We start from the raw sequence: 13,999 nt of genomic DNA, 5'->3' as shown, positions 1-13,999 counted from the left end.
CATATAAACTACTTTATAAAACAACAAGGATCTAACTCAATAAATTACTATAACTACACTCCACAGAACAGACTGTAGACCTAACATGAGGCTAATCAGAGATTTATCAGGTCCAAATTATCGGCCGTAGCAGGAATCACAGCTTGCGACTTCAGGTAGTCTAGGATTGGTGCCCAAGTATGAAACAGTTGTGATTTATAGGTGGTATGTGTTTCTCATAGGATTTTATCAGTCAATTTAGCAATTATAAAGCAGTCCCATATTCTATTTTGCCAAGCTGAGATAGAGGGATCCCTACTATCCTTCCACTTAGCTGCGATTTCCATCTTTGCTAAGGCAAGTAGAGTCAGAACTATGTTTGTTTGAAGATTGTAAAATAGACACTCTTCCGTTCCTCACCCAGCCGGACCGCGTCCTGGCAGCCCTGAAGAGGTACGTGCGGGCAGAGCAGAAAGACCAGCGTCACACCCTCCGCCACTACCAGCACGTGGCTGCCGCCGATCCCGAGAAGGCTGAACAAATGAAGTTTCAGGTGCGATTCTTCCCCTATGTGCTTCCCTCCCTGGAAAATCCTTTCCCCCACCAACCCTGCAGTGTTGGGTCTGCCTGTGGAACCCTGAACCCCTGCTGCCATTTTTCCCTAGGTGTACACCCACCTCCACGTCATTGAAGAACGGATGAATCAGAGCTTGGCCTTGCTGTACAAGAATCCCCAACTTGCTCAAGAGCTCCGTGGGGACATTGGTATGTACCATACCCCTTCATTTCCCAAGGGGTACTCTCTTTTTCTCTGCAACATCTCTAGTCTCTGCTGTTCCTGTAGGTCTCCTTCTCTTCTTCCTTCCCCTCCCTCTTGGACCAGAACCAATGGGCTGAAATTAAATCAGAAGAGTTTTCGGCTAAACATTAGGAAGAATTTCCTGACAGTTTGAGCAGTTCCTCAGTGGAACAGGCTTCTTCGGGAGGTGGTGGGCTCTCCTTCTTTGGAGGTTTTCAAACAGAGGCTAGATGGCCATCTGACAACAATGCTAATTCTGTGAACTCAGGCAGATCATGAGAGGGAGGGCAGGAAGGGTTGCATCAGTGCTTACTACTTGTGGCCCTTTCTTGCATTCCCAGGGAAATGCCGGTCACCACTTTGGAGTTAGGAGGAAATTGTTCTCCAGGCCAGTTTGGCCAGGGATCCTTGAGGGGGTGTGTGTGCCTTCTTCTGAGCATGGGAGGGGGGAGGTATTTGTGAGTATCCTGAATTGTGCATGGGGTTGGACTAGATGACCCTCACGGTCCCTTCCAACTCTATGATTCTGTGATACTCCTTCTGCCTCTTTAAACCAGGAATGGCTAGTTAATGTCTGGGAAACCCCTGCTCCAGTGACACAGGGTTGCCAACTAGGGGTTGGGAAATTCCTGGAGATTTGTGGGTAGGACCTCAGGAGGGCAGGGCTTAGGGAGAGGAGGGGCCTCAGCTGGGTATGGTCTCAGAGAGAGTCCACCTTCCCAAGCAGCCATTTCCTCCGGGGTAACTGTTCTCTGTGGTCTGGAGATTAGTGGTAACTCCCAGAGATCTCTAGGCCTCACCTGAAAGTTGACACTCTATAGCGCACCCCCTTGCTTACCACTAGCTGGAAACGAATGGCCTGACCCAGATCGTTTCTTCTAGTGGTTTCACCGGTTCTTATTTGGCCAGTTTCCCCCTCGGGTGCTAAGTGAAGGGACACCTTGCTGAGTTATTCACTTGTTCAAAACATTTTATACAACTTTGTTCAAAACGTTTTGCACAACTCAGGGGTCATTTCATAGAGAAAGAGGTGCAGGAGCTCATTAGCATAACTTATTATTTGCATAACTTATTTGTATGTGCCACGCCCCCTGACATCACTGGAAGTGTGTCAGAAGGCAACACCCACCACTCAGGCTCCACTTGGTCTTAAAGGTGCTACTGGACTGTTTTGGATTGCTAGCTATGGGGGGGGGGATGCGCAGATCTGCCCTCACAGAGGAGGGAGGGCTTGTACCTGAAGGCGGGCTGGGGGGGCTCTGGAACTTACCTGGCTGCTTCTTGTTCCTCGTGGCCCAACTGAGGGCTGCTGGGAGCAGGGGGGAGTGCTTGTTGCATGTGCCCGCCCCCTGGGTCCTTACTGCCGGAGCTCCGCTCCAGTGCACTCCCACAGGAAATGACCCCTGGTTGGTATCAAGCTTGAGCCTGAACCCATTTGGATTAACCCCTTATTTCTTGCGGATAGCTACCCATCAGGTTTGGTCAATGCAGCTGAGAATAAAATACAACTTTTCAGGTTCTCCACCTTAGCAGTCAGCCGTCTCGGATTCTTGAGAACTAAAGGGATGCTCAACGAATCTGGGAGACAGCTCTTCAACTTGACAGAGCTCGGGCACATCTCTGTCCAGTGCTAGGGAATCATAGCCAAAACCTTGTGCTGGCAAACTATTTTTACACTTTAGAAATACCCAAATACTGCAGAGCTTTTGCCCGAGCCCAACTATCTGCCCTCTGTGCTGTCGGGAGAATCTTACATATTCCCTACCCTCAACGTCTGTGTTTCTGCCAACTGAACACAGTCAAAAACATGGAACCTGTGTGATTGTATTGTCCATTTTATAAGGACATCCTTTCCACTTGCCTTGCCTCTGTTCTACCCGAGTACCCAGGAAGATATGAAAAATTCTATACATAACTGCTCCTTGCAGACCGCTCCAATGATACCACCTCTAAAGTGGCCGGTTTCTGTGCTGAGAGTCTTTCCGTAAGAAAGCAGATATTCCAGACTTTTAAATAACTTTTATGTATAATTAATTACAGCGCAATAAGATTATGAATTTTGATCTCCGGTTATGGATGTTACATCTATACGTAAACTGCGTTTTGTTGTTGAGTGATCTGTCGACCGTAATAAATGTTGATTGATTGAACATTTGATACAATGCTGCAACGTTTCCAGAACTGTCTTGCCCAAATATGAATGGCAATGAACAACCAGTAGATGAGCAGCGCTAAAACCAGAAAAAGGAAGGAGAGCCATTTAAAAAGCAGGCAGAGACTAAGCATTTCAACCAAATTAATACCCAGTCCTTGGGGGGGCATTTTGCCTTCTGCAAGTTGGAAGCGGCACCTTCTGTTCACCGATTCACTGTAGGGAATCGGAACAAGGGGCATTCCAGAGGTCTCTGGGGTGTTTGGGTGGCCTGGTACGAATCAAGGCGTTCAGCTCTTCGTCTTGAAAGGTTGAGCAAGGATTCTCAGGCTGTAGGCCTGGAGCCACCCAGAACCTTGTGGATGGGTTGGTATTAAGCCACTAGTGGGATGTTAAGGAAGAATACATTGCAAAGTGCTGAAGGGAATCTCCCCTTTGAAGTAAAGGATTACGTGTCAGGCGGGTCTTGAACCCTGGTTGATTCCCACGGGAGCGGCCTTAAAAGTTGGGGGACTGTCTATTATGTCCACCAGGGTTTTCCTCGGGGGGGGGGCAATAGCCTTCTCCCCTGGACCTGGGCCAGGTCAGCCCAGTGGCAAAAGGGAGGCATGCAAGCTGTCTGAATCTTATGTGGTGCTGGCAAGGCTGTGCACCGCCCTTCTGCCCCTGCCCAGGCCTTGAGCAGTGAGGTGGATGCTGCATGCTGCCCTTAAGAGGGCAGAGAGCCAGTTTGGTGTAGTGGTTAAGGGCAGCGGACTTTAATTTGGAGAACCGGGTTTGATTCCCCACTCCTCCACATGCAGCCAGCTGGGTGACCTGGGGTCAGTCACAGTTCTCTCAGAGCTCTCTCAACCCCACCTACCTCACAGGTTGTCTGTTGTGGGGAGGGGAAGGGAAGGAGATTGTAAGTTGCTCTGAGACTCCAGGTGAAGGGTGAGGTATAAATTCAACTCCCCTTCCTCCTCCTCCTGCTCTTCCTCCTCCTCTTCTTCTTCCTTTTCTTCTTTTTTCTGTCCTTTGGGTGGGCAGGTCTTGGGCAGGCAGGCCAGAAGTCTTCCCTTCCTTTTTTCTGTCCTTTGGGTGGGCAGGCAGGCCAGAAGTCTTCCCTTCCATCCTTTGGTGAGATGGAGCCAAGATGGCTGGTGGGGGTGGAGTTGTTTTCCTCTCCCAGTCCGCCCCTGTGGGGAACTCAGTTGGTAGGCTGCTGTATCCTAGCAGTTAGGAGTCTAACTGTTCATTCTGAGGTCAGAGTTATGCCCTCCTCAGCCCACAGGCTCAGAAGGCGCCTAACCGTTCAGAGCTTGCGTTGTAAGTCCGCTAGCTGCCTCTCAAAATGGCTGCCCTTCGGTCTTTACAGAGGAGCTGCTGCGATCTGAACGGGTGGCGACGAACGACCTGCTCACCACCTCCATCTCGGAGACGCGCACCACCGAGGAGTTCCTCCCTGTCGACAGTAGTGAAGACATGGGTGCTGAGAGTCATTCGTACCTGCGTGACGGAGAAGGTGAGTAGGAAGATAGTTGAAAGGGAGCAAAGCTTTGCTTAGGAGAGGGGTCTTTAACTCCTGGAGCATCGTGGTAGGTAGACTATCAATGGGGGGGCTGGTTCTTGGTGGCAGTGGGAGAGGGGTCAGCTTGGTGTGGGGGGGCAGGTCTATTTGTTCAGACGTCGCATCCATGGGAAGATCGCATAGCATGCAGGCAGGATCCCTCGGAACCATGTATGATTTTCAGTTTATTGGTCCTCTGGAGGGTATTTTGTATGGCCAGGGCTAGCCCTCCCCTGTTAACGGGCCTTGTTGATGCAGATCTGCTTTGTGTGGTTTGACTTTTTGTGAAATCCTCAAAAGGCGATCCTTATTGAGAGTTTTTAGGAATCTCATCATTTTGAATCCGGGGTTTGACAAGTCGTGCTGTGTAGTTAATTTCATTTTTGTTCCGGTTGTTTTTAATGAAAAGTTAAAGTGTGGTAGGTCGCCACCCTGTAGACCCCAGAATGGTCAGAATTGTACACCCACAGGAGTTTCTTTTCATTACCTGAGGGAACTGGAAACTTTTTCCGGTCCTGTTGACTAAAAGTCATTCCAGTATTTGAACCAGGATAAATCAAGGAGAACCCACTCCCCTCCCCAAATTAGTAATTCCGCAATCTCTGGTCACCTTTATTTTAGTTACAGTAAGGATTTATCTCCTATTAATGTACATGTTGTAGTCACATCTGAGGTAGCGAGAGGTTCGGGTGTATATTTGATGGTGCAGATGATGTCCTCTGGAGGGTCAGTTTTCCTTGTCGGTTTGCAAAATTCCTCTTTGGAATGGAGTTTGAGAGAGAATTTTCCTTGTGTTTGGAGGACTGTGTGGTTTGGGGACTTCTCTGCTTGCCTCTATTGGATCTGGGCTGTATGCTGCTCCTTCCCAATCTACCTCATGTTTGTAATCAGTGGCATAATTTGGACACGAAAGACATCCTGCTCAGCTCCTTTGGGGCAAAGTATTATAGTTAGAATTTGTCCTACGGCTGAAGTGAAATTTTGTGCCAAGTATTAAAAAATCTGATCCATTTTCCAGTTTCAAAATCTGAAATTTTTGCCCCTTTTCACAACAAAAGTTTTGGACTGAAACATGAGTTGTGCTACCAAATAAGAATAACACGTCCAATGCTCTGTGAAGCTCTAAAATCTACACTGCCATCTGGGATGGTTATAAGCCACTCTAAAAAGAACCTCTCTTTTCATTGGCTTTTGAGTTTATGATATCCTAATTGTTTTTTTAACTAGAGATTTGTAAAAAAAAAAAAAAAGTATGTGTGGTGTCAAGGAAAACATATGAGGGTTCCCCCCCTTTTCCCATAATGCTTTGGTACACTAGAGAAAGGTGATGGGGCAGTTGATTCAGGACAGACAAAAGCACTTCTTCACACGGCACAGAATTAATTGACAAAAAGTACTGTCTGTAAAGGGGAATTAGATGAATTCATGGAAGAGAGGCCCATCCGTGGCTACTAAATCATGAGGAATAAGTGGAACCTCCATGTTCAGAAGCAGTGTACTTCTGAATAACAGTTGTGAGGGGTAGTCATAGGAGGCCGCTTTGGCCTCTGTGACCTGCTTTAGGGCCTTGCTTGACTACTCTGGGAAGTTGGATGCTAAATTAAATGGGCTTTCGGTGTGCTCTTGCCGGGTTCTTCCTGAGCTTAGAGATTCACTCAAAATATGTCAAACATGACAGTTTCAGATTCTTATTTCCCACTGAAATTCAAAATTGAGGATTCATCTTCCTTTCCCATCTGCCGAATCTGTATCAGCTCTGATTTGGCTCCTCCGACATTTCAGTTGCCGCTCCGGCAATTAAATCATCTTTTAGCACAACTGTGCTAGGCCAGTTGAGGGATTACTTGACCCCGGGAAGCAGTAATGACCGTGGAAGGGTTTAGCTTTTGATCTCTTGCTTTAAAGCCGAGGAAATATTGGCTGCTTGGATTGAAGCAATGAAAAAAAAAAATGGACTTTTTTCCAAAAGTCTGTGTAATGAATATCAAGTCGCTTGGGCCTGATTCTGTAGGAGCAGCTGTAGGGTTTTCTAGTAGGATTTTACTGGAGTAACCTACATCAGTCCGCATGAACGGCTGAAGCTGCCTGACAAATCGGTCTATCGGCTCCCCAGCCTGGGGCTCACTTTCTGACCGGCAGGGCCTTTCCAAGGGCTCAGACCAAAATCTTTCCCATCCCTGCTACTTAAACTACATTTGGCATTCGTGTAGGACTTCCACAAACTTTTGTTTTGTTTGTTTATAAGTATTTATATCCTGCTTTTTCCCGCAAGGGGGGGACTAAAGCGTCTTACAGCAACAACTATGATAAGTATTGTGTAAAAAATGGCTTGAGTGAGTTAGCGTTCAATTGCTGGTTCGTCCCCAGGTGTGAACCGAGAAGGTCAAGCTACAAACTGTATTATACAAAAATACAAAATGCTTATTAGGGTGTACACATAACTAAAACATACAGCGGTTAAAAGAAATAGTCTAAGTTTTAGACTTAAAAGGCTTGTACAACCAAGTTAGTTATTATACAAATTGATGGGTAAAATCTTTTGACCTAAGGACCATATGCGTTTCGGCCCCTTCAGGCCTTCCTCAGTGGTCTAGACCAGAGGTCATTTCGGGGGGGATCACAGGGGATCGCAGTTCCCCCGGGTGAGGTACGGGGGGCGGGGCACATGACGAAGCCCCTCCCCCTGCCTTGAATGGGGAGGGACTTAGGGTTGCCAGGTTGGGAAACTCTTGGGGATTTGAAGGCATAGCCTGGGAAGGACAGGGAGCTCAGTGGATTCCATCCTTCAAAGCCTCCATGTTCTCCAGGGGAACTGATCGCTGTAGTCTGGAGATGAGCTGTAATTCTTGGGGATTCCCAGGCCCCACCTGAAGGTTGGCATCCCTAGCAGGGGATGTCAGCGGGGTACAATGCCATAGAGTTCGCCCTCCAAAACAGCCAAGGGGACTCATCTGGAGATGGTATGATTCTGGATCTCCAGGTCCCACCTGGAGGTTGCAACCCTAATTCGCAAGCCACAGGTGAGATCCCTGTGCCTTTTGCCCTTCAGCCCGCACCTCTGGTTATACCCCAAGGTTTACAGTGCCTGTAGGAAGAGGAAGGCAGACTTACCCTACCTGAAACGTGGTTGCTGCAGGTTTGCTGTAGGTCAGTCATGACATCCCTGTATTACAGATTGGGGGGGGGAGAGCATCTTGCCTAAGATCTGCCTGTTGATTTGGCCTAAGGAGCCTACCTGGGGTCTTCTTTTTTAACTGGAGGTGCCGCCGGGCAACTGAACCTGAACCTTTTGCATGCAAGTAGTGAGCTCTGCCATATTTATTTATTTATTTAAAACATTGATGCCACCTTTCCACCTGCTTGGGGTATGTGTGGAGCAGAAGATCCTTAGCAAGAGAGAGCTCATGAACAACATAGGCTTTGCAGCCATGGGAGAGACAGAGAAGGAGGGTTAGAAAAGGAGTTCATTATCTATCTAGTATATTCTTACTCTTCCTGTAAAGAGCCTCTGGGCCACATACATGGTTCTCTCCTCCCCATTTTATACTCTCAACAGCCCTTTGAGGTAGACTCTTCCTCCTGCATCCTTCTTATGAAAACTAATAACACAACTGCACTATCAGTGCCATTGTGAGCACGCTTTCCTGGGAGTAAGCCCCACTGAGTAGAGTGGAGTAGAATCCTGAGTAGAACTGGTGTTCTGGGCGTCCCACCTCCCAACAGGTATATTGGAACAGGAGATATTTGCTCATGTAAGCAGTAAAAAAAAATGCGTGAAAGGAACTGGAATTGTATTTGACATTTTTAGAAAGGGTTCTTTTCTGTAAAGAAGAAAGGATTTTGAGGAGTCGATCTAAAACAGAAGTGTGAAATACCCTGTTTCCCCGAAAATAAGACCTACCCCAAAAATAAGCCCTAGCAGGATTTCTATACATTTGTGGTATAAGCCCTAGTGTGTCTTCTTGAGAAAAAATAAATATAAGACAGTGTCTTATTTTCGGGGAAACACGGTATTTAGGTGGTCATTAGCCAATGGTGCCTAAGAAACAGTGCCTGGTGATTGACACTTGGGTTTTTGCTCTCTGGTCCCTAGCAAATCTCATCAACTTCTGAGATTTTTGAAAGGAGGGGGGAGGAATTGCATTCTTGCTCTGAACTGTATAGGATCTTGATGCTATTAGGACAAAGTGAGTAGAGAACAAGTTGAGCTAGAGGTCGCCCAAAAGAGTACTAAAAGCAAATGAGTAATGTTGTTAGACTAGGAGCAAAGCCTGTTGTGGAGGAAGACAACGAGCCCTAGAAAGACATGACGCAGGCGCCCCCGGTCCCCTGCTTTCTCCGCCATCATGACCCCCTGGAGTTGGGGCGAGGGAGTGGCCCGTGACCGGCTTCCCACCTGGGCGCATCCAGCGGCCTCCGGGCAACCTCCAACAGCCTCCGGCCTGGCAGTGTGCCAGCCCCCATCCAGTCAGAGGCTGTCCAGCTGCCGGTAGTCGGGCGCGGATGACCGCAGCAGCAGTAGCGGGATAGGGTTCGGCTTGAGGGCCCCCCACGCACACTGGAGTGCCTGACGCGTCCATCGTCCGGTCGCAGCCTGGGTGGCCACCTGTAAATGGGCGAGGATGACTGTGGCAGCGGCAGCAGCAGGATTGGGCTGAGCCCCCTCCCTCCCCCTGCTGGAGTGCCTGGACTGTCCATTGTCCGGTCTCACGCAGCCCAGGCAGCTACCCGTGGCCAGGTGAGGACAACCGCGGCGGCAGCACGATCGGGCTCAGGCCCCTGGCCGCTGGAGTGTCTGACCCATCCGTCTGCTCCAAGGAGAGTGAGGCTGAGATGCTGGGTGCCGCCTCTGTGTGTGGGGCCATGCCAAGAGAGGCAGCAACGCAGCCAGTGGAGCCAGACGCCCTGTGAGTGACACACCAGGGCGCCAACCAATTCGGGAGCGTGTGGAATGTCTCTGAGGCAGGCTAGGCTGGTCACCCTCTGAGGTAGGCTAGGCTTAGAGAGGGTGACCAGCCCATCACCCAGTGAGCATCTGTGACAGAAAAGGGTTTCAGAGTCCCCCAGATCCTAGTCCAACAATTTAACCACTGTACCCAGATGGCTCTTCCTCCTGCATCCTTCTTATGAAAACTAATAACACAACTGCACCATCAGTGCCATTGTGAGCACGCTTTCCTGGGTGTGAGTACGCTTTCCTGGGTGTAAGCCCCACTGAATAGAGTGGTGTTCTGGGCATCCCACCTCCCAAAAGGTATATTGGAACTGGAGATATTTGCTCATTTAAGCAGTAAAAAAAATGCGTGAAAGGAACTGGAATTGTATTTGACATTTTTAGAAAGGGTTCTTTTCTATAAAGAAGAAAGGATTTTGAGGAGTCGATCTAAAACGGAGGTGTGAAATATTTAGGTGGTCATTAGCCAATGGTGCCTAAGAAACAGCGCCTGGTGATTGAGACTTGGGTTTTTGCTCTCTGGTCCCTAGCAAATCACATCAACTTCTGAGATTTTTGAAAGGAGGGGGGAGGAATTGCATTCTTGCTCTGAACTGTATAGGATCTTGATGCTATTAGGACAAAGTGAGTAGAGAACAAGTTGAGCTAGAGGTCGCCCAAAAGAGCACTAAAAGCAAATGAGTAATATTGTTAGACTAGGAGCAAAGCCTGTTGTGGAGGAAGACAACGAGCCCTAGAAAGACATGACGCAGGCGCCCCCGGTCCCCCGCTTTCTCCGCCATCATGACCCCCCGGAGTTGAGGGGCGAGGGAGTGGCCCGTGATCGGCTTCCCACCCGGGTGCATCCAGCAGCCTCCAGGCGATCTCCAACAGCCTCAGGCCTGGCAGTGTGCCAGCCCCCATCCAGTCAGAGGTTGTCCAGCTGCCGGTAGTCGGGCGTGGATGACCGCAGCAGCGGGATAGGGTTTGGCCTGAGGGCCCCCCCACGCACACTGGAGTGCCTGGCGCGTCCATCGTCCGGTCGCAGCCTGGGCAGCCACCTGTAAGTGGGCGAGGATGACTGTGGCAGTGGCGGCAGCAGGATTGGGCTGAGCCCCCTCCCTCCCCCTGCTGGAGCGCCTGGCCTGTCCATTGTCCGGTCGCACACAGCCCGGGCAGCTACCCGTGGCCGCCAGGCAAGGACAACTGCGGCGGCGGCACAATTGGACTCAGGCCCCTGGCCGCTGGAGTGTCTGACCCATCCGTCCGCTCCAAGGAGAGTGAGGCTGAGATGCTGGGTGCCGCCTCTGTGTGTGGGGCCATGCCAAGAGAGGCAGCAACGCAGCCAGTGGAGCCAGACGCCCTGTGAGTGACACACCAGGGCGCCAACCAATTCGGGAGCGTGTGGAATGTTTTGGAGAGTGCCCCCACCAAAAGGCTTTTATATATAAATAATTGTTAGATAATTGTTAGATGTTAGATAATGCCCATTTGATCTCTGGAACTCTCTGCTGCCAGATATGATAGAGGGTTTTTTTTAAGATTAAGAAAACCATTGGGAATAATGTCTGGTACGTGAACCCTAATTTTTTGGTGTGTCCCAAAGATTTCAGTCATTTATAGAGACTGATAATATCCTGTAATGCTTAAAAAAATCTTTTGGCTGCATCCAGATCTGTGTTCAAATTGCAATGGCTGTGATACCTATCAAGTACCTGAAACACTTGGTGCTGTGCAAAGGCTGCTGCAATTTAGGCAACACCAGCCTGTAGGTACACAAAAACCCTACAGGAGCCTGGGGATAAAATAGCATAGTACAAGAAGAGAGAGAGGAGGCCAGGGAAGCCATCGAAGCAGCAGCAGCATCAATAGAAATATTCCAGCAGTGACATTGACAGAGTTTGGGCCATTTGAAGATTGGATCACAGGAGCAAAAGATAATGAGGAATGGAAAATTACGCTCTGGCCGCATGCCCAGACAGAAGGGATGGGTGGTGAGGTTATCGGCATCCAGAGAAGCAGACTTGTAAAAGAGAGGAGGGGCGTGAAGGAAGAAACAGAATTTCTGATAGATCGAACAGCCTTTCCGTCTCTTTTTATAAAATCAGTTTTCGGCCCCAGAACTCACATCTGTAACAATGGATGAGGACGGGGGGGTGTGTGTGTCTGTCACACCCTGGTGATTCTAGGTCATTCTAGTATCCCGCTGATGACCCCCTCCAATAAACCTTAAAAGGGAAGACTAAATCTTAACATTATGGAGCCACATCTGGCTGTGGAACTAAGGCTGCCAGGTCCCCCCTTGGCCACCGGCAGGGGATGGGCGACCGTGTTGCCAGATCCAGGTTGGGAAACTCCCGGAGATTTGGGGGTGGAGCCCGGGGAGGACAGGGACCTCAGTGGGGTACAATGCCATAGAGTTCGCCCTCCAAAGCATCCATTTTCTCCAGGGGAGCTGATCTCTGTAGTCTGGAGATGAGCCGGAATTCCAGGGGATCCCCAGGTCCCACCTGGAGGCTGGCATCCCTAAGTTTGCAGACCCCTCCCTGGGTTAGAAGGTGCTGCTGGATACTTTTAGTCAGCAAAACTGACCAAAAGCTGGTGTCTGTGAAAAAAAGACTTGATCCTTCAGTCGTGGGATGCCTTATTAAAATGATTCTTTGTTCTGCTTTGGCTTCTGATCATGGCACTTCTCATCTATATAAACCACCAGCCTCGACAATTTGTGATCAGCTGAGCAGAACGCACCTGGTCAGCTACGCAGAGCAAACCAGGTAGGGGCTGTCCAGGGGCTATTCCTGATCTTGGCAGGCTGCCTATCATGGCAAACCTAGGATAGTTATCAAGCACGTGTCAAACCATGATGGGTACCAGTCAGCTGAACTGTACCGTCACTGAAATCTCTGGCTGGCTCATACGCTCCAGAGATGAATGGGAAAGAATCCAAGCAAACCACCGCTGTAGCAGAGTCAGGGTCCCTCTTCTCTCCCATCTCCTAAGATGGTCCGTCATGGTAGTGTGATCTCCTCCAGTATGCAGAGAGAAGTGCACAGTCCCCTTGAGAAAGGAAGAGACCTGAGAATGACCTAATAAACAAGTGTGTGTCGTATAGCCAGGAGATCCTAAGGTTGTCTGGCAGCCAGAAGTTCTAGCTCTTGTAGCGTTATGCACCACTAGGGGTCGAGCTAGACTTAAGGTAAGAGGCTTCTCAGAGGTGGTTCGCCATTGCCTGCCTCTGTGTCACGCCCCTGGTGTTCCTTGGAGGTCGCCCATCCAAATGCTAGCCACGGCTGACCCCACTTAGCTTTTGAGATCTGATGAGATTGGGCTAGCCTGGGCTATCCAGGTCAGGGCTGAGAATGACCTGAAATTGATGAATTCCCCCCCCCCAATGCCAGTGCCGGCTTTACAACCTAACACACCCCTTGCATAAAAACTGGAGGCATGACTGTCAGTTGCAAAGCTAATGTTTCCACAGCCACTCCCACAGAGTTCCTAGAAGCTCTGCTGTCACCCACCCATCATAACATTGTGCACCAGCAATGCCCTTGGCATGACTCATGCGGGGAAGAAGGCACCAGTCAAGTCAACACACAGCAGTGGCCTGAATGCTGGGGTGATGTCACCCCCTCACACTCCCATGCACATATTTCCAGAGACCATAGAAAGAGCCTATGTCCACAGAAGATAGAAGAGCAATAATTGCAGGGAAGTGAGAGAGATGTTCTGTGGCTGTGGACATTCCAAGTTCCTTGTGAATTCATTGTTTTCCTTCGGAACATCCAGAGGGTGTGTGGAGTGTTTGTGTGTTTGAATCCCAAGGCACAGTACCCACAAGGGCTTTTCTTTATCTTTTTAAAAATATCTTATTTATATAATATAACAACAGTTTACAATAGCACATACTATTAGGAAACCACAACAATAACATAGAATTTCATAGAGGGGAATTTCAGACTGCTGATATGTTCCATTTCTGGAAATGTTCACTAACGGTTTCTGTCTGTCATTTCAGACAGAACCGTTTTAGTACCCGTTCCCTGACGGAATATATTTTCCCTTTCGGACAGAAACGCTTCTGTCCCATTCAGGAAGCATTCCTGAGCTGTTTTGACCTCAAACTGCTTCCAAGCAGTCTTCAATTCCTTCTACCGCTCCTGAAGCGCTACAGGGTGCTGTGTAAAATGCCCAGTGGTCCAGTAATGAGGTTTTTGCACCCTTTTTCTTTTAAGAGTGCTATAGCGCTGTAACACAACCCCAAAGCAGCACAATAGCGACCCCATTGGGATGCCTGGACCATTGAGATACACAGAGGTCATTTCGTAGAAAAAGAGGTGCAGGAGCTCATTAGCATAACTTATTATCATAACTTATTTACATATGCCACACACCCCTGACATCACTGGAACTGTTTTGGATTGCTAGCTGTTGGGGGGGGTGCAAATCTGTCCTCACAGAGGAGGGAGAGCTTGTACCTGAATAAAACTTGGTCTTAAAGGTGCCACTGGACTGTTTTGGATTGCTAGCTATGAGGGGGGGGAATGCACAGATCTGCCCTCACAGAGGAAGGAGAGCTTGTACCTGAAG

General features: G+C 49.1%; 1 protein-coding gene across 2 annotated transcripts in view; it reads left to right on the top strand.

The window, feature by feature from the left end:
* Positions 1-13,999, top strand: part of APLP1 (amyloid beta (A4) precursor-like protein 1) — a 57,754-nt gene that overhangs the window by 19,320 nt on the left and 24,435 nt on the right. For both annotated transcript variants that reach the window (XM_015408575.1, XM_015408574.1), the window contains exons 9-11: positions 404-532; positions 645-744; positions 4,288-4,434. In XM_015408575.1, coding sequence (XP_015264061.1) covers positions 404-532; positions 645-744; positions 4,288-4,434 — 376 coding nt within the window. The remainder of the gene's footprint in view (positions 1-403; positions 533-644; positions 745-4,287; positions 4,435-13,999) is intronic.

The sequence above is a fragment of the Gekko japonicus genome, unplaced genomic scaffold (assembly GCF_001447785.1).
Source record: "Gekko japonicus isolate JY-2015 unplaced genomic scaffold, Gekko_japonicus_V1.1 scaffold1388, whole genome shotgun sequence".
NCBI lineage: Eukaryota > Metazoa > Chordata > Lepidosauria > Squamata > Gekkonidae > Gekko > Gekko japonicus.
This window is presented reverse-complemented; position numbering and strand designations above follow the sequence as displayed.